This window comes from Falco cherrug, chromosome 6 (assembly GCF_023634085.1).
Source record: "Falco cherrug isolate bFalChe1 chromosome 6, bFalChe1.pri, whole genome shotgun sequence".
Lineage (NCBI taxonomy): Eukaryota > Metazoa > Chordata > Aves > Falconiformes > Falconidae > Falco > Falco cherrug.
Window position 1 is genome coordinate 36,936,901 of NC_073702.1, and position 19,141 is coordinate 36,956,041.

At 37.8% G+C, this 19,141-nt stretch overlaps 1 protein-coding gene across 4 annotated transcripts in view; it reads right to left on the minus strand.

The window, feature by feature from the left end:
• The window catches only part of ATAD2B (ATPase family AAA domain containing 2B), a 77,837-nt gene that overhangs the window by 14,120 nt on the left and 44,576 nt on the right, over nt 1-19,141 (minus strand). For 3 of the 4 annotated variants that reach the window (XM_055713641.1, XM_055713639.1, XM_027810963.2), the window contains exons 20-24: nt 18,517-18,652; nt 18,022-18,218; nt 15,528-15,687; nt 12,092-12,214; nt 6,740-6,877 (exon numbers count right to left, since the gene is read on the minus strand). In XM_055713641.1, coding sequence (XP_055569616.1) covers nt 6,740-6,877; nt 12,092-12,214; nt 15,528-15,687; nt 18,022-18,218; nt 18,517-18,652 — 754 coding nt within the window. The remainder of the gene's footprint in view (nt 1-6,739; nt 6,878-12,091; nt 12,215-15,527; nt 15,688-18,021; nt 18,219-18,516; nt 18,653-19,141) is intronic. The other variant, XM_055713640.1, reaches the window with a different exon arrangement.

Genomic DNA, 19,141 nt, shown 5'->3' on the forward strand with positions numbered 1-19,141 from the left:
TTTTCTTCCATGATCAAAACCCTAAACTTCTTTCTGATGTCTTATGTGCAAAGTAACTCAAAGCCTTGAGAAAGCACTTATTACCAGCAATTTATGCCCTCTAGTGCAGCATCCAGGGTATCTATGTATCTGCCACAGTAATTTAGCTGCTTCCAGTAGCTCCACGTTCCTTACCAAGGGGCACTGAGTAGTCCACTTGAAAGTCTCTGGAGTTTTAGTCACAAAGTCCCAAACTGCAGTCAGAGATAAGCAGCAAGAAAGAACAGAGCACAGCTCCACAATGGCTTAAAAAGCAAAATGAGGTGCCAGCTTCCACGAACAAAGCCATTTCTCCCTCCAAAGCCAGCTACAGCATTTCCACTACCTCATTTGTGCCGGCACTACTGTTCCTGCAGTAAAAGAGATAAGGGAACTAAATCCATCTGAAACGTTACAGGGTTTTTTCTGGGTTAATTTTCAACATCTTCATTTGAGCTTTCCAGCTCATGAATGATGGTGCTGGCACAAGGAAGATGGTGGGAATATGCTACCAGTGAAAAGGCAAGACAGCACCTTCAGTAGTAACCTGCAGTTTGACCAGCTTGAAGTGACTGTGGAACTAACCCCTGAAAGACCCATCTTGTTCATCTAGACAAAAGGCATACAAGGCACAGACCTGACAAATACATTAAAAATACCGTATGCAACAACTTAACATATTTATGATCTTCATCAGCATACACAGTCATTTATGGTATGTAAACAAATACTTGGAAAAACCTGGACACTTCTATTCAACAAGGGGGAATCAAGTTCCATAAGAAGGAGATGAAGCATGTTTCCAAAAAAAAAATCTTGGTTGCAGCATCACCAGCATCTTCTCCCCCTAGTCAACTGCTTTCCCCTACCATCCCCTATAATGTTCTCAACTCAACCTCTTCCCAATATTTACCACAAAACCCTCCCAGTACCTTCTGTTTCTCCCCACCCCAGCTGAACAGGACTCCAGATACGCTACATTTGAGGTGTGCATGCAATGCCTGGCCAAAGCAATGTTTTAACTGATCAGCTAACGAGGTCAGGCAGAACAGGTAACTACTATATTCAGTCTATAGCCTTTTCCTTCAGTAGATGCATAGATTTATCCAGGTACTAATTTTCACAAAACCTGCAGGAATCTAATCTTTCAGCCCTCAAGTTCTGTCAAATCTGTCTGAACCAAGCTAAATGATTCAGAAGTTATTAGGGGAGCAGAGATGGACAGAGAGCACAGGTATTTTCTTGGGAAATCAAGCTAAAAATATAATTTACATGAAACCAGAGTAATTATGTTAGTACATGACAAGACAGTCACATAGGAAAGTTAAAGAGAAAAATGAAATCAGAAGAGAAGAGACAATCAGATTAGTAGCACCTGTGGAGCTCATTTTTAGCCTTCCCACTTCTATAGAGCTGCTCATTTTCCCTCTGCTGAGTAGCTTTGTACAACAGCAACTATTACAGTTATATACAATCTTGGTACATTCAGATGGCTCATAAGGACCACTGAATGCCACTTTCCCTGCTGCAAAAGAACCATGAACAAACACAAGGTTCTCCTGCAACTGCATAAGCGGGCTCCCATTCAATTAAAATTACATTCAACAGAGTTCACAGCATTTGTAACTGAAGTGAAGCAATGGGTAGAAGTCACAGAAAATCAACAACTTCTGCAGAAAAAAACTTTGCACCAACTCTTTAAACGATTTAAAGCAAACATTGCCACAGCTTTCAAAAAGGAAGGAGGAGTAAGATATATCTAAAAGGTCTGAAAACTGTGTTTTATTATATCACATGTGCATACCAATTAGAGGGGGGAAAAGATATTTTAGAAGAACTCATTAAAAAAAAAAAACTCATTCTAAAAAGTCTCTCTTTTTACCATGTTTGTAAGAAAGATGGTGATAATGCTTTCAGGAAAAACTCCTCGTTAAGAGAGGCTGAGCAATCTTGCATTGCAAGGAGTTAGAAAAGAGATGAATAATAAGAGAATATTAATAAAGTCACTGATTAAGTAAATTGTAGGACCCTCTTTGCCCTCTGTCAGAGAAAAAAAAAGACATTTGATTAATTCAAGAGGCAGGTATTTAATAGCGATGAAAGAAAATCTCCCTGCCACTAGATATGACTGAGTCCAAAAGTTTGATGGGATCCCAAAAAAGAGCAGGCAGTCAGGATTCATCGCAACTCCCACAAATTCACTAAATGGCATTTCAATTAGAAGAATTACAAAGTCCATGGGTTTCAAAAAACTTAACCAACTCAGAATGAGCTAAGTTAGTATTTCTTTCAAAGTCAGGCACAAAAAAAAAGTAATTTTTCTCTCTCAAATGTTTGCAGCTTCCTTTTAAAGCATCTGGTTGAAGCCAGCATCAGATACAGGAAATCAAACTACTCTCATCAAGAATGCCAACTCCTACACTACCCAGAAGAAAATGATAAAAGAAGCGAAGAGACAGTTATCTCAGCTCTGGGTAAAGATGACCTCAAATTCCAGAAAATCATTTTTAATGGTGTTTGTCAACTTACAGTACATGCCTCTATCTCAAGTGAGAATTAATCCAAATCAAATCTGGAGAGCAGGAAGAGAAAAGAAAGTAGTAGCAAGAGCAGGATTTGTGACAAAACATCAGCAGCTACTAGGATTTTAATGTTAGCATCTGGATGACTGTTAATATGCCAGTAACCAAATTCTGAATCCAAATTCAGATAGAAAAAGATATAAAATAGTTAAAATAACAAAAATCTTATGTCATCTGGTCTGCCATGTCCTTTGGTAAGGCATTACTGCAGTCATATGAATGCCTGAAGTACAGTGATCACTGACACCACTGTAGCAGAGAGATCAAAAAGAAAAGAGACTGAACAGGTAAAAACCAGACAATGACTGAGAATAAAACAGTTTCTGAGAAAGATTATAAATGAAAGACCTTGTGTTTCTAAAAATCTTTTTTTAAAATACTCCTGCCAAAACAAAACCTCCTTTCCATTATAAAGCAGAACCATAGTTTTGTATGATAGTAAAGACTGACATAGAGAAGGAAAAAAAACCCAGACACCCAACCCCAAAAGCACAAAGTATCATTTATTTAGGAACCAGATTTTCTGCAGCAGTTTTTTATACCCTTGCTTGATCTCCATACAGTTCTTTCTATAGAGAGACCACTAATCACTTCAATTATTGGGAAAAGTTAACACTGTGTTTACTTCACATTTCACAAAATGAGTTTTCTATAAAACTTACATTTTTAATACTTCACATAACACAAGGTATTTTAGTTTTATTTGCTCTAAATGCCATTTTCACAGCTATCATATTTATCATACAGCATAAACGACATCTTCTCTATGAAGAAAATATAAAATCTGCAGTCTATCACTACAATATATTATCATTAAATACTGCAAAACCCACTAAGAATGGAAAAACCAAATCTTCTCCACACAGTTTATTTGTATGTAACACTAAATGAAGCAACTGCAAGGTGGTAAAATAATATGCACCATACTCCATCTACTGGCAAAATGGAGCAGTAGGACAAAGTTTTACTATACAGCATCCCAATAATTGATGGGATGCTAATGTTTTACGTGCTAGCATGTATCCAAACCACTTAGCAACGAAGAATTTACCAGACACACTAAACTGCACATTGCTGGTAGTTTCCTTTTTCACACATGTACATACAAAGGTGGAACAAGACCCTTCTCATTGGTGCCCAGTGACAAGTAGTAATGGGCACACATTTAAATAGGAGACATTCAATTCAAAATCAAGAAAAATAAATTATTTTGAGTGGCCAAGCACTAGAAGAGGTTTCCCAGGCATGTAATGGAGCCTCCATTCTTGCAGATATTCAAAACAATTGGACACAGCCTTGACTAACCAGGCCTGAGCAGGGGAGTTAGACTAGATGATCTCCTGAGGTTCCTTCCAACGACAGCCATTTTGTGATTCTACAATCCTACAAATACTTGTATCAGGCTTTTGACTTATGTCCCATTTTAAGTTCCCACCAGAACACTTGCACTTTTCTCAAAATACACAGTCAACATGGAAATATTTTAAATTATGTGACAAAACTCTCCCAAACAGATTTTCAGCAACTTCAAGTAATGCAATACTTCTAAAACTCATCTGTACTGTGATACTGCATCCACCACAGGTGTACCTTCAACCAGGGAGATGGAAGCTGCAGATTAACTCAGGAATGTGTATCACCAAGCCTTCAAACAGAACAACTATTTTGTGCCACATTTCTGATAGCCCAGCTGGTCTAATCAACATTAGAATCACATTAGAAAAATTAAATAAATCTCAAAGTAACAGGTAACTAAAAAATTAAAGTTTCACACAGAATACATAACCTCAGAAAACAAACCAACACATGATAATGTAACTCTCCTCCTCTATTATACCAGCCCTGAACAGTAAACAGTGCTTTAAACTGGGCAAGCTGCTGCACTGTCTGTAGTCCACTCTGTTTTTAGAGAAGACAGTAATTTCATTTAGGGTTCTCATATGAACTGACCTTTTTGCAGCTACTTTCTAAAATACTGTGTAACAGACCTACTAAAAAATTAATTTTTTCAGGAAAATTTTGTGATCGTTGATTTTTTCCTTTAGATTTATCTAAGGAAAACAAATCAATTGAAATTCAAATAGCAGAAAAAAGCAAGATTTTCAGAATTACTGACAAGTACATTTTTTTATCCTGTGTAATTAAAATAAGTGAATCATTGTCCTTGTTACTCTGCTTGTGTAATACGTTTTAGTCTTTAAAAAAATATTAGTTCTTAACCATAAAAAAAAATCCATTCTACCTCTAAAGTCATCTCTGTTCAGAATTCTCTTCTAAGCTTGTTTCTCCCATTTATGCAATCACAAACCACCATATAATTTGCTGCTGTCTGAGCTCCCCACAATCTGCTCAGTTCTGCTCTCACCTTACTCTAGCTCCTTCCTCCAAACACCCTTTTAAGACTGGTTCTCTTCCTAATTTCTAGTCTCTACTGAACCTATTACATCAATCTTCAAGTGTGCCCATATACTACTTGAATCCCTTCTGCAGATTTCTGATTGCTCATCAATTCCTGTTTCTCTCTCTTGATTACTAGCTTCATTACATCCCCCCTGGACTAGTTGCCTTTCCTAGACTCAGCTTTAAAAGGCAGATTTTCATTTGATCATAGTCCCAAACACCACTAAGCCCCAAATTTACTTGCCTTCCAGCCTCGATCACCAAAATACTAGCAGGAATGGTGCCTTAACCCTAACTTCTTTTTTGTTTACACACAGAAACACTGGCAGTTGCATTCAGTTAATGGCTCCAGTCTTCAAATGGCTGCCATTGCATCCACAACATAAGGTGGAGAAGACAGCAGAGGTACCAGAGCTTCTTTTGATACAAGTCACCAGTAACAGCTGCTATCCCTCTTCCCAAGAGATGTCTGGCTTGGAGGTCTGTAAACCCTACCATCTGCTGCACAGCATGCACAGCCAGGAAAGGGCTCTATACACCAGCCAGAGTGAGAATGTCCATCTTGGATTTCATAGGAAACTAAAGAACCACAAATACCGAGAATCCCTTTCCCTCCTCTTTGTTTTTGCACAAGCTGCCAAATGAATGAAGAACAGCTTGGATCCACACCATCAATTTATTATATAACAATTTATTCAAGCCATAACTCTGTACAATTGACTTTAATTCCTTTAACGGAAGAAATTACAGCTTCAGGAAATAAAACCATACAACTCTAATTAAACTATTTGACATCAACACTATCATTCATATATAAACAATGTTCATCTCTGGGCAGTTATCACCATGCCTAGAAAACTCTTTCTTAGCAAAGAAAAGCACCAGTAGAGCACACACGAAATCTAGTCAGCTTCAATCTATCAGTTTGCCTATTAAGCAATAATTGATAATGCTATTAATAACGTATTAATAATGGGGACTCCACATCTTCAGCGGGAAAGCCATGCACAAGCATCAGTATATCCCTCATATTCACTTTCTCTTAAGAGTCTTTGTCTATAACAAAAATATCTGTTGTGTATTTACCTGTTCTAATCAACTTACCTCTTGAAAATAATTAGCAGTGCCTCTGATTACCTGAACAACAGTCACTCCTCACAATTCTACAGATTTTGATCACTTAATTGGACTAATCCAGTAGGCTGCAGACAGAGTATCTTAACATCTTCTAATAATGGACACTGACTATTGAAAACCAGGCACCGTAAAGAAAAATATGGTTAAATTTGTAATCCCTTTTTAAACTTTTTGTATGATGTTGTATGCATTGAAAATAGGGAGTAACTATAGTGCACGTGAGAGTATTAAGCAGCACATAGGTATGTACCTATGAATACACACACAGAATAAACAACTCTTAACACTCAAACAGATAAATGTGATCTTCTCATTGGATCAGTTGTCTTATACTGAAAATAGTCTTTTACAAAGAAAAATGTAATAAAGAGTACTACAATGGAAAAACAGGTATTTTTTATCACAAAACCAGATATCTGCTTCTTTACAACTTCCTGGGCACAGATTTCATGTAGGCAGAAAGAGTATTTCCTAAAGTTCCACGTGTTTCATGCCTAAAAATACTTCTGGAAATAATCAGTAAACAGCAGCAGAAACATATTTTAAATGTTTGTTGTTGGAAGTACCTCTAATTTTGCACAGTTATTACCCAAGGTACTCACATGCACATTTATTCGCAGAGTTGGGCCACACCGTCATCGTGGGTTTCTGTTTGTTCCGAAATGCCTCTTCAACTCTAGCTTCTGTTTTCCGTACAGTGGAACCATGAGGATTTATTTGTTCTGCTGTTACTGATAAGCCTGCATACAGAAGATAACCATACCTATTTAAATAAACCAAGCTGCATAAAACTACTGAATTTAAAAAGAAACTTGGAATACCATATTGCAATAAGAACACATCAATTAATATTTAGCCGGACATTCGAAACAAAGATTAGAATATTTGTTTTCTACTGACAAAATAGCTTACTGGTTGCATGGTCTTAAAACTTTCAGCTCTGATGGATTAGAAAAATATGACTGTCTCTCACACATGGGTCCCCAAAGATTGCACTCTTCTATCCTTATTTCCTCTACCAAGTAAATTCTTATTGACAGTTTCAATTTTTCCTGATTTTAAACAGATGATTTAAAGTAAGTGGCAATTCATAATGGCGTTGTATGCCATATCAAAAAGAGTATCTGAATAAAAACCTTGTATTGTCACCATGATCTATGTTATATAAAATGGATCCATTTCAGAGTCAATATGAGCTCTTAGATTAACAGAATGTTTCTGATTTTAACAAAAAGTCTGGTTTGCTTAATGCAATGTAAGTTCATCTCAAAGCTTCTACTATTTCATAGGTTTCTTAATTAAATTCTAAAAAAGCAAACTTTCATACTGGCTAAGCACATTTAAAATAAACAAAACTCTGAAGTTTCATATTTGCAAATTACAATTTCCTATCCATCCAGTAAAACAGTCTTCAAAATGTCATACTGTGTCTCCAATAGTAACCAAAACCAAATGATCAAGAACTGACAAGAAGCTCTAAAACTGATGAATGCAGAAATTAAGAGATTCATAGAGGAATTCTCACCTAACAGTTTAGTAAGTTACGGCATATGTTTCTAGGTACCATTACAAATATTTTAAACTGCATATCAAATACATTTCATTACTCACAACATCTGCCACTTAGAACCACAGAACGGGTTGGGTTGGAAGGGACCTTAAAGATCACCTAGTTCCACCTCCCTGCCACGGGCAGGGACACCTTCCACTAGACCAGGTTGCTCCAAGCCCCATCCAGCCTGGCCTTGAACACTGCCAGGGATAGGGCATCCACAGCTGCTCTGGGTAACCTGTGCCAGTGTCTCACCTCCCTCACAGTAAAGAGTTTCTTATTTATATCTAATCTAAATCTAGCTTCTTTCAGTTTAAAAACATTACCCCTTATTCTATCACTACAGGCCCTACTAAAAAGTCTCCCTGCTTCTTTCTTTTAAGCCCCCTTTAAGTACTGGCAGGCTGCTGTAAGGTCCCCCTGGAACCCTCTCTTCTCCAGGCTGAACAACCCCAGCTCTCTCAGCCTGTCTTCACAGGAGAGGTGCTCCAGCCCTCTGACCATCTTTGTGGCTGGGCTCGCTCCAGCAGGTCCATGTCCTCCTCGTTGGGGACTCCAAAGCTGGACACAGCCCTGCAGGGGGTCTCACAAGAGTTCAGTAGCGGGTGAGAATCACCTCCCTTGACCTGCTAGTCACCCTTCTTTTGATGCAGCCCAGGATTAGGTTGGATTTCTGGGCTGCAAGTGCACATTGCCAGGCCATGTTAAACTTCTACCTTGTTATCTGCTGGTTTCAACAAGAAGCTGCAAATTCCAATTACCTAGTACATATTGTTCTTAATTTACCAACTTAAAACTTGCTATCCTTCGATTTACCATCTATCAACAACAGCACCTCATTTCAGCAATACAAGAACAAGAAATTCTAGTTTAACTTCTAGTTACTAATTTTATTATACAGCTTATCATTCTGTACTTCTTTTGAAATTGTTCACCAGTCTAAGTACCAAGTAAAAATGTCAGATCTCTTAAAAAATAACAGAAAAGTTATGAAAAAACAATGTAGTAAACACCTTCCATTTTAAAACTCTGTAAGATTGCTAAATAACTTGCCAAGAGAATTGTGAAAAAAATGGATATGGAATTTTTTCGCCTTAACCTTTATCTTCAGTATCCTAGAAATAAATTAAGAACTAATACATAGCACAATTCAGAAAATCAATGGCTTTTCAGTATGGTAAAGATTAAAAAGCCTATTGCATGTGTCAGTTACCTTCTAAGCTCCTCTGTGATTCTACACTGAAACACGTGATGATACTTCATGAGAATATATTAGAAGCCTCATGCAGATCACCTTCCTCAATTCCATCCAAATGTCATGTTGAATGTTGAAGTCTTTCCAAACATAGCCAAGAAAACGGTGGCCAAGATCTAATGAAGCACGGGGTATGTTCTTTTTGTCAGAAGACAAATCTCCCTTCTGACGGCCACTGCCACCCTCTCTGACTCAACCTGCGACTGCAACACTACCTTGGCCTCTTTTGAGCAGGTATTAATACAAATTTTATACTCAGTCCAAGAGCCATTAGTAGAGTCACATGATAAACCTGGACTTTTCACAGCCCCACTGTTTGCACTATTACTCCTTTCTCACACGAGTGCCATGCTAAGAATCTTAACTCTGGTAGGGCTTGAAGGTAGGATCCTTTATCAAGCCAAGTCCAAGCATATAGCAGAGAAATATGGACACTGTGTATTTTGGTTGGGGGGTGGGTGGTTCCCCATCAGACTGTACACATGCGAGTTTGGCACTTTCAAAGGAACATTAAAAGAGAAGCTTAAGGTAGTCTGAGCTGAAAAAAAGCCTGCTGTGCATCACACAGCAAAGCACACACACTGTGGCTTCAGTCTCAACAACCATTTAAGCCCCCATCTGGACATCTCTTGTTGAAATGCAAAAGAAGTACTTAAGGGCTCAGTTCCCCCTCTACTCTGTCTCATCCAGTGGTCAGACAATGAGGCCAGCTGCCCGATTCAGCGTGATTTTTGTTGGTATCAACAACCACCCTTGCATTTACATGACCAGGTGCACAAAGCTTTTGGACAGCAAAAGCCATAGTTTACACCACTTACAGTTCTCTTCAAGTTATTTCCTCACTGAAACATTCCATTATTTCAAAATAGACTCTTCTTATGAAGCAGAATGGAAGGAGGAGGATCTGGGGATCACTTTTATACGTGACCATCTGGTAATTGATGCAAAGTAAAAAACCAGAAATCTCTTAATGAACTTGTGGACATTCTATCAAAAGAAGAAAATACAAGTGTATGCCTTTTTGTCCCTTGTCCAAAATGTTCTGAAAGAGGGTAATGCCAGAGTCAGACCCGCAGATGCACTGTGATGTTGCCGACCCACTGTCTTGCTGAGCATATTCTGCAGAGCAAGACGGGAGTAATGGCAAGGCAGTCACATCCCTTTCATCCATGACAATGACCAGCATCAAGACTACATGTCTCAAGTAACCATCATCTTGACATTCTGCACCACAATCTTTGATGCAACACCCAATCCATGGACCTCAGACCTCAAGAGCTTGATGTTTTATTTCATTCATAACTAATCAATCTAACACAGCTTCTTCCATGCATTCCAAATCTGTCCTTGCTAATCCAGTAAGTGATCTTAGCCTTCCACACTTCACAGCTGGGCCAACTGAAGAGCTCATTTGTTCTTGCAACTACCACAATGTGGTCCAGAAGCATGAGCATCTTTGCAATCTGACCTGCCAGTACCTATGACACTGTAACAGTTTCCACGCCAATGCACAGAATGCACCTTGAAACTTGCCTGTTGCCGCATGCGAGCTGTTGTCACTCACAAACTGGTACTACTAGTCACTTACCTATATCTGAAGGTCCACTAACCAGTATCTGAGACCGTTACTACCTTCTTTTTCTGATTTAACAAGTTCATTGCGTGACATCATCAGCCTTAATAATGACTTCTGAAAACCCACCTCTTTCAAAAGGTCTGCAGGTCATGCCCCAGAAATATATATTACTTGGTCACTGCCACAAAAAGAAGGGCAGCATTCCAGTTAGCTCTTGTGAGGCTTGCAAGGAGGGACTACAAGCTATATAGTCACTCTCTGTAACAAAGAGCTCTTACAAACAGTCACTTTAACCTCAGCAGCTATAACCTTTAACAATCATGGGGGACTTGGATAATTAACTGAGCATAGCTCACAGCGTGACACTAAGGCCAGAATTGTGAATATTCCTGTACTTCTAATAGAAAAGTACAGAGGAGAAATGAAGGCATTATATTAATTCTATTTTACAACCACGTTGAATTACAATTGGTTCACTTATCCACAATCAAGACACACATTGGAAGCCTGTACAGAATTAGACAAAAAAATGCACGACTGAATAGGAAAATAAAAGAACTGTATCTGTTTTAACCTGAAGAAGAGACAACCTACAGATACTTGCATAGTTCAAAGAAAATTATTAATAAATTCTACCAACAGAAGTATTTCAAGCATCAGCAGCTGTAAGGTAAGCCCAGCCAAATACAACCTAGAAATCAAATAACGCAGTATTTTACCAAAGCAGGAGGCAAAGCAGGAAACAACTTGCCAAAGTAAAAATGGAATTATTGAAATCACTAATTCCAAAATCAGCATGAAATTTTGTTCTAATGTTGTTTTCCAGTGATTTTCAACCTTTTCAACTTTCAGACCTTTAAAACTTTTCTGTGGAGGTACAAAGTCATTCATGTAAACAGAGCCTTGCTCCCCTACTGCGAATACGTTTGGGCTCTTGATGGTCACTGTAAAAGCTGTGCACAGACTTGGATGTCTATGGACTACCAGTTGAAAACAACTGCACTAATTTAAACAAAAACTAAGTCACTGACGCCCTCCAGTGCAGGGGGTTGTGTTTCCTGATTCTGGACTATTAGATAGTCAACCTCATGCTCCTCTCAATGAGGATGTAACAGCTGTTTCTTAATTCAAAAAATCAACAGATTATCACCAAAAATATACTTGTGCACATGCCAGGGTGAACTGAAAATCCACTGGTTTAGATGCCAAAGACCCTTATCATAATTGTTATTACACTGCATTATGTGGTATTTTTAGAATACGTCTCTGGTTGCACCAAATCTTCAGTTAGTACAGCAACCCCAACATTTACCTGTTCACCGTGTTCTACAACACTGTTTGTACCAGTAGGCAATGCATTCTTCCTTTACAAGGACAGACGGTGCCTTACCAGAGTAGCTCACACAGGTGGAAAAAGTAGACAAAAGTTTCAAGCTCAGCCATCCTTTAACATGCACTGAGCCTGAGATGCTTTCTATAGTTAGTCTTCAATTTAGATTTTTGTATGATTATTTGTAAATTCTGTTTTCTATCCCAATATGTTGTGTTGTGATAAATGAAGTTAAATATACCTCTTTTTCTTCGTGCTTCCTTGATTTCTTCACACATCTTATTAAATTCTGGATCCAGTTCAGCAGCAATGATAGCATGAGCAGTGTCCTTCAAAGTACACGCTCTATGTCTAATTATTTTATCTAGAAAACAGGACAGAACACTTGTTAATTATATCACAATTATTTAAATTTTTGACCATTTCTATGTTGTTCTGTATTGTATATGGCAACACTGACACAGCAGAAGTAACCAGGAAATATTACATATGTATGAAAACATAGATGGATCAATACCACAGCACGCTCAAAAACCACAACCCAGCTATTTAAGAGATACAAGATTTTTCAGAAGTACAACTTGTTACTTTAACAGTGGCATTTATAAACAAATGCAAACCGGAAATGAGGAACACACCTGAAACAACTGGCAATCTTTACAAACTGGCTAGAATCAGCCAGTTGCCACAGGCAGATCTACACAGTATAAAGGAGTACAGTGCAGAGAGTTCCAAAAGCAACAAGGGACTTGTCCAGGAATTAATTTACCCACTGGTGTCTAGGAACACACATGCAATTATACCACCTGTAAAATCATACCAGACATCTCCTGCATCTGTACGGTAGACATGGCTTGCCTATATTACTCCCCTGATTTTTTTTTAACCTTAAATTATCTCTTAATTGTTATTTAACAACAGCTAAAAAATTCAAAACTGTGCTAAAACAGATTACTTTATTGCTTACATTGAACAGGTATTTCTCATTTTAATCCACTAAGAAAAACTGGCGAGAAACAAGCCTCAAGTTTGCTACATTTTCACCTCCATTTGGGGAACAGGAAAAAAACCACTGCTCCCACTGCAAGCCTAAATGTGACTCATGAAAAATAGATTTTTTCAGAGAAGACCAGTTCTCATACCTTTGAAACACACACAAGAAATTATTCCAACACTGTTGAAATTTGAAAAGTAATTGTAACTTAATAAGTAAGCCTGTATGTGGAGAAAATTGACACCTAGAACATTGCTTTTCAATGAAACCTACAACGCACATTGTTTGCCTTTAGTACAAACACACTTAATTTGTCAATTCATCCATACTGAATTACTTTTTCCAGCTGATGGAGGTACTGCAACAGCAAATATCAACATTAATGTCTACAACATATTATGCAATTAGCAGATTTACTGTTTTAGCAATCACTAAAGACATCAATCAAGAATACCAGTGAATTTTTATTAAACAAGGTTTATAATTCTAGAAACAGCAAGTCAATTCTAGAAACTGTTAAATCAAAAAGAACATCCAGTATCCAGGTCAAATGAGCCCTCCATGTGTTTTCTAGGGAAATCTACCCACTTTAATCAACTGGAAACATGAAAGTTTTTACCCACATGTATTTGAGAAGCATTGTGGTTGACGATCACAAAAAAATTATACTGCATTCTTTGCAGAGGTAATATTAGTCAGATAATAAAGTTCAAGATGCCCTCTCAAATCAAAGAAGGGGGGGGCGGGGTGGAGAATAAAAAAAGAAAAATCAAATCAAAAGTATTTGATTGAACTACTACTCTCCTCTAAGGCTGTTACAGGCAAGATTTTGCCACACAGTGCTTCAAAGAGGCAAATACTATTATGTCTAACACACAATGGTTACGTTTCCATGCCTTTAAGAACATTTCCTGGTCAAACAACGGCGGGGGAAAAACAAAAGCAAAACCCAACTATCTTACTACATAAACTATCTAAAATTTTATAGCAAGGTATCAGGGAAAAAAAAACAATGAAGCCAGTCTTGAATCTCTGTACTGCGTGTAACACCAGCTAGTCTGGTACTTCAACTGCTTTTCCAACTTAATGGCAGGACAGAAGCAGATACTGCATGATTCTTCTGCAAATTCAAGCATGAAGCAGAGGCAAGCATATACGCTCTGCTTTAGAGAATGTGTTACGGGTTAATATTCAGTTAGTGCATCTGAAAGCATGTAATGCTTACTCAGAACAGACATGATGTGCTGTTTCAGCAGTGTATTCACACAGCAGCTCAAGAAATCTCGTGTGCCAGAAGAGCAACACATCATTAATGGGCAACTGCACAGAAGACAGAACTATCTTTCATGATCTACTCCATGATGAGAGACTCTAATCCAAAACTTAACCTACAAATAGCCAGATCAGTTTCTTCAGACTGCATTTCCTAGAATTAAACAACCAAGGCCACAGATCCAAATGGCCTAAAAATGAGAACAAAGGGTGCAAATTAATGCCAATTCTTCCCAAAGCCCATCACTAAGTCACAAACATACATCAGTCACTTGCAGGAGGTATGTCTCTCACTCCTCACCTCCTAAACAGGCACTCTTCAGAAACATTCAGAATCCCAAGTGTCCATCAAGAGCTTTGATTAGTTTACATCAATTACACATTAGAAACCCTCAAAAGTGTGTTATCAGGAACACAGAAAACCTTTTGATGTATATTATAAATGTATTTTTTGTAGTTGTAAAACAAAATGCATCGTAAATTGAAGAAATAGCTTATCTTCTACAGATATGAAGCAGCACTGGGTTCAAAAGGCAATGAGAAACAAGTGTAACTGACCAGACTACGCTGTAGCTACTCCACATGAGACACCTGCAATCACCTCAGAAAAATCAAAAATTTGAGACGAAAAATACAGAAAAATCAGGCTTTAACCTGGTTGAATGATTTCACGGGATTTAATGAAAAACTTCTTTGAACACACTGGACTACACTTGTAGATGGACCCAGATTTGCAAGTATCACATCTATTAAATACAGCTACGTTAAAAGAGTGCTTTGTCGCTGTTGTTGTTTTACTGATGGCTACTGAAGCTGTCAATTAAAAGGCAACGTACACTGTAAGGCAGCCCTAGTGAAGAGTACACAAGGTGTTCTGACCTTAGTTTTGAGCTTTTACATGCATTGCCATCTACAAATTCCATTTCAGTTCAAAGCATCCCACCCCAGTGTGTCAAGAGAGTAACTTCTGATCTCTGCTAATGAGCTGCAACTGACTTCCTTGCCTGATGGTTTATCCTGTATTATTTCTACCCCCAAATACATAGTTCTTAACTTCAAATATGGAAATATAGCGGGCTACTGCCAGACCGTGTGCAGGATTCTCTGCAGAGCTCTCCGAATTATGTTGGGGGTTTTGTTGCATATACAAAGTTTATTCACTGAAAAGGAGCTATCAAACTTAAAAGAAAACCTAATTTATTAGAAGACAACTCTGAATGCTGCAGTTCTGCTCTTACAATGTCCTCCAGTGTAGCACATGCCTCAGAACACTAAAATCACAGACCCTTAGGACTTGTTTATCCTAATTGTCCCATAGGATACAGTTTATTTAAATACCTGAATAGTAATCAAATACGTGATTAAATACCAGGCTTTTGGGTAGGTAGGCCAAAATGGAGCAGTTCCTTACCTCCAGGATCTTTGTCTGGATTGTACTCCAAAGCATTGCTGCAGATCAGGTCAATATCTGTTAGGAAATCCTTGGCTGTTAAGTAGTTGTGTTTATCAATTTTGGTTATTACTGTTGATAGGTCCATTGGCTCTTTGATAACTTCAAGGTAATCTGAAACCTATAAACAGACAGCACATAGAAATGACACAGGACCATAGGCATTCCATCTGAACACTGCCAATTTCATGTCTTTAGACTCTTATTCATTCCACATGTTTAGCTCTAATACATTAACTAAACATTTTGACTTCTAAACAAATCTATGTTGAAAACAGAAGTTTTATCAGACTAAAACACAGGACTTCCAAACCTCATTAATTTATCTTTCAAAATGAATTTAACCGTATTTTTTGAGGCAGCACATTTTAAGGTAAATTAATTTTTCATTTTACTTAGACTGGTTTACTTACAATTTTTTTATAGTGTTTTAACACTGTCATGGATTATAAAGGCAAAAACAATCAGCCTCACTTCAAAACCCTAGGGAAAACCAGGGAAACTGCATTTTGTTCACCTTGTAGGTGACTGAACAGTCAAACAGTCAGCTTTTAAATATCTTCTATTGAATAGAATAGTTCCTTCAATCAGTCATTCAACAAAAAACATCAGGTTTTATTGACTGAAGATGTTAGATTGACTGTGCAGAAGGGCAGTCTAAAGAGAAAGTGTCATGTCATAGTTCACAGCTTACTATGAGTTTAGCTTCTAACTGGAGATTTAGCAGCCACTAGGGTACACTAAAAAGTATTTAATGTAATTAACAATACTGTAAGGGTCTCAAGCTTGATAGTCAAATGCATTAGCACAACTGCTGTAACAAAGTTCACACACACACCCCCAAAAAAGAAAAAAATCTATGAATTTGTTATTTACTTCAAGGAAAAAACCCCAACATTTACTTGAATGTTTCAATGTGATTACAATTACAATCAATTAAAAATATGGACAGCCTCAGAAACAGTATTGAGTTTTTTCTTTTGAAGTCACCCATGTACAACAGTGGCTGCCAAAAGACTAAAGAGTTAAATACATATTCTGATCAAGCCATAACAGCTCTGGGTACACAGAGGGTACACTCTGTCCCCTCATCCAGGTCATTGATGAGTAAGTTGAACAGGACTATAACCAGTACTGACCCCTAACTGCTGCTGAATTAGTCAGGAAAATCCTTGACTTATCACATAGCAGCATTCCCTGCAACACAAGTAGGATTGGAACACATTTAACGCATTTCCTAAGCAAGTCAAGGAGACAAGCTATTGTAGAAAAGGAAAGGATAGTCCTGTACTTACATGCACCAAGAAGGATGGAAAGGATTGCATTTAATTTCTAGCACTACCATAGATTAGCGGGGTTCTGGGCTAGTCTTTTTAAATAAGACATTTACATTTCGCTTCTCTCCACCTACAAAGCCAGGAGAGTAACTTGTTCTTTCTTTACACGCCCTTATTCATGTCAGTTTAGACCAGACAGAAACTGCCTTTACTATGAGTATCGTTTCCTTTAATAATGGACCTCCTAAGCAGTTTCATAATAAAAATCAAACAAAGTTACTGCTCAGACCAAGCTCACACTGTAAGTTGCCACATTAAAGAGCTCCTGACAGTGTTTCAAAAAAAGTCAGCTACCAAACACTACAGCAAGCTCAAACGGAGAGGGGACTGTGTGGGCCCATAAAAGATGCCTGTTCCATCCTGCATGGAATTTACACTGCAAATCTGCTTTTTACAATGCTGTATTTCCAATGTCCTATATTCATCTCTTAATGTCTTCCAAAAGAGATGCTTCTCTTCAGAAGCAATTAAGCTTTTTTTTTTTAATTAGCGAGCTTGCAATCGGCCAGCATCTGATCTCAAAGTCAGACTGAACACAATCCTACTCATACAGCAGCACCTGGAAATAGACTTGCAGATCAAACTGTCTCATCAGTTAGGTGTGCACACTCTATAATCAACCAGTTAATGCCTTATAATGTGCTACCATCTGTGATTAATGGCATCCACAAGCATTACTGCTGAAATTATTCAACAATACTATTAATGCTGAATACATTACAGAACACAGATCACTTTCCCAGAATTATAGTGCCTATGATTACAAAGTTGTAAAAGCTTTTATTAAAGAATTATATTTATGGTTTCAAGTATTTCAGGAGCACTGGTAGGGATAGGAGGGAGGGCATTTTTAAATGCTGATTTCAGTTACAAAATTGACAGGAATGCACAAGTCTTTCAATAGGTCACTGGTATAGCCAAAGAACATCCTCCAACTCTTTGCTTAACAGATGATGAGGTTGTGACCATCGCACCAGCTAAAAATCAGTAGATTCCTTTTAGATTGGAAAGATTATGGACCAAACATTATTTTTTTAACCTAAGCATTTCCTTTTTTCAATTTATATCCTTTTTCTAATAGTTTCAACTTCATTGTTTGCACATTACTGAAACAAGACCTCTTCAATATCCACCGGTTTGCTGAAGATGTTAAAGCGTTTGTCTGTGGCCAGCCTCTTGGTAACATCCCTGAGAAACAACCGCAGCTCTCTCAATGTGTTCTCTTCCTGGTCCTCCATTCGCTGTTTTTCTGCTTCTGACAGCTCACGGGCAGGACATGGCAGTGCAAGAGGAAGAACTTCCAGAGCACGAAGAGCTAGGGAAAAAACCACAAGAAGTCAGACAATGGAAATATTAATAACACAGTGGCTCTCGGGATTATGCCATTCCAATTTTCATTATAGATTTAATCTGCCTCATCGATCTAACTATCACTGCATCCTTAACCCCACAGCTCTCCATTTTCCAAAACTGGTAACTGTAATACACAAAATTTATTCTGGGCACTGATTAACACTGTCAAAGGTTAATGACACTAACCGTCATTTCCACACATTTTGAAAAAGGAAAATATCAGATAACATAATTATTGGTTTTATTGTAACTTAGTTTACCAGCCTGTTTCCTTCTTGGTGGGGGCATTGCTGCCTCATCAAGAATTAACCCTTTGAAAAATCGCAATCTGTCTTCTTCACTCGGTCTTTGAATATAAAAAACCTCTTCATACTGGATTCTGAAAATACATTTCACCTAAAAAAAAAAAAAGAAAACAGCCATATGAAAATTGAGCCCCCACTCAAAAATACATGATTAATGACCATACTAAAACACCAGTCACAAATTTTTCAAAATTAGCCACAGGAGCAAAGACAGTAAATTCTACCCAAAGCTGCGTACACAGCCTAGGGAAAGAAAATACTTGTAATTCGCATTGAATTTTCCATAGTAACTAAACCTGCAGTATCCCATGATCCCAACAATGGCCCCTCTGCAGTGAAAAGACAACAAAGGGCAGGAGAAAAAAAAAAATCAAAGGAAATGTTGACAAAAAAATGTAAAAACTCCCCTCCCCCATCTTGAGCCTCAGAAGATACAAAGCTAAAGGTTAGGCCTTTAGACTAAATCTGCATTTAATTATACTGGAGTAATTTGGCAAAATGAACTTCTGACAAAAGGAACAATTTTGTATTCTCAGCAAAGCAGCATGGAGATCATAAAAATCAGTAACATGGACATACT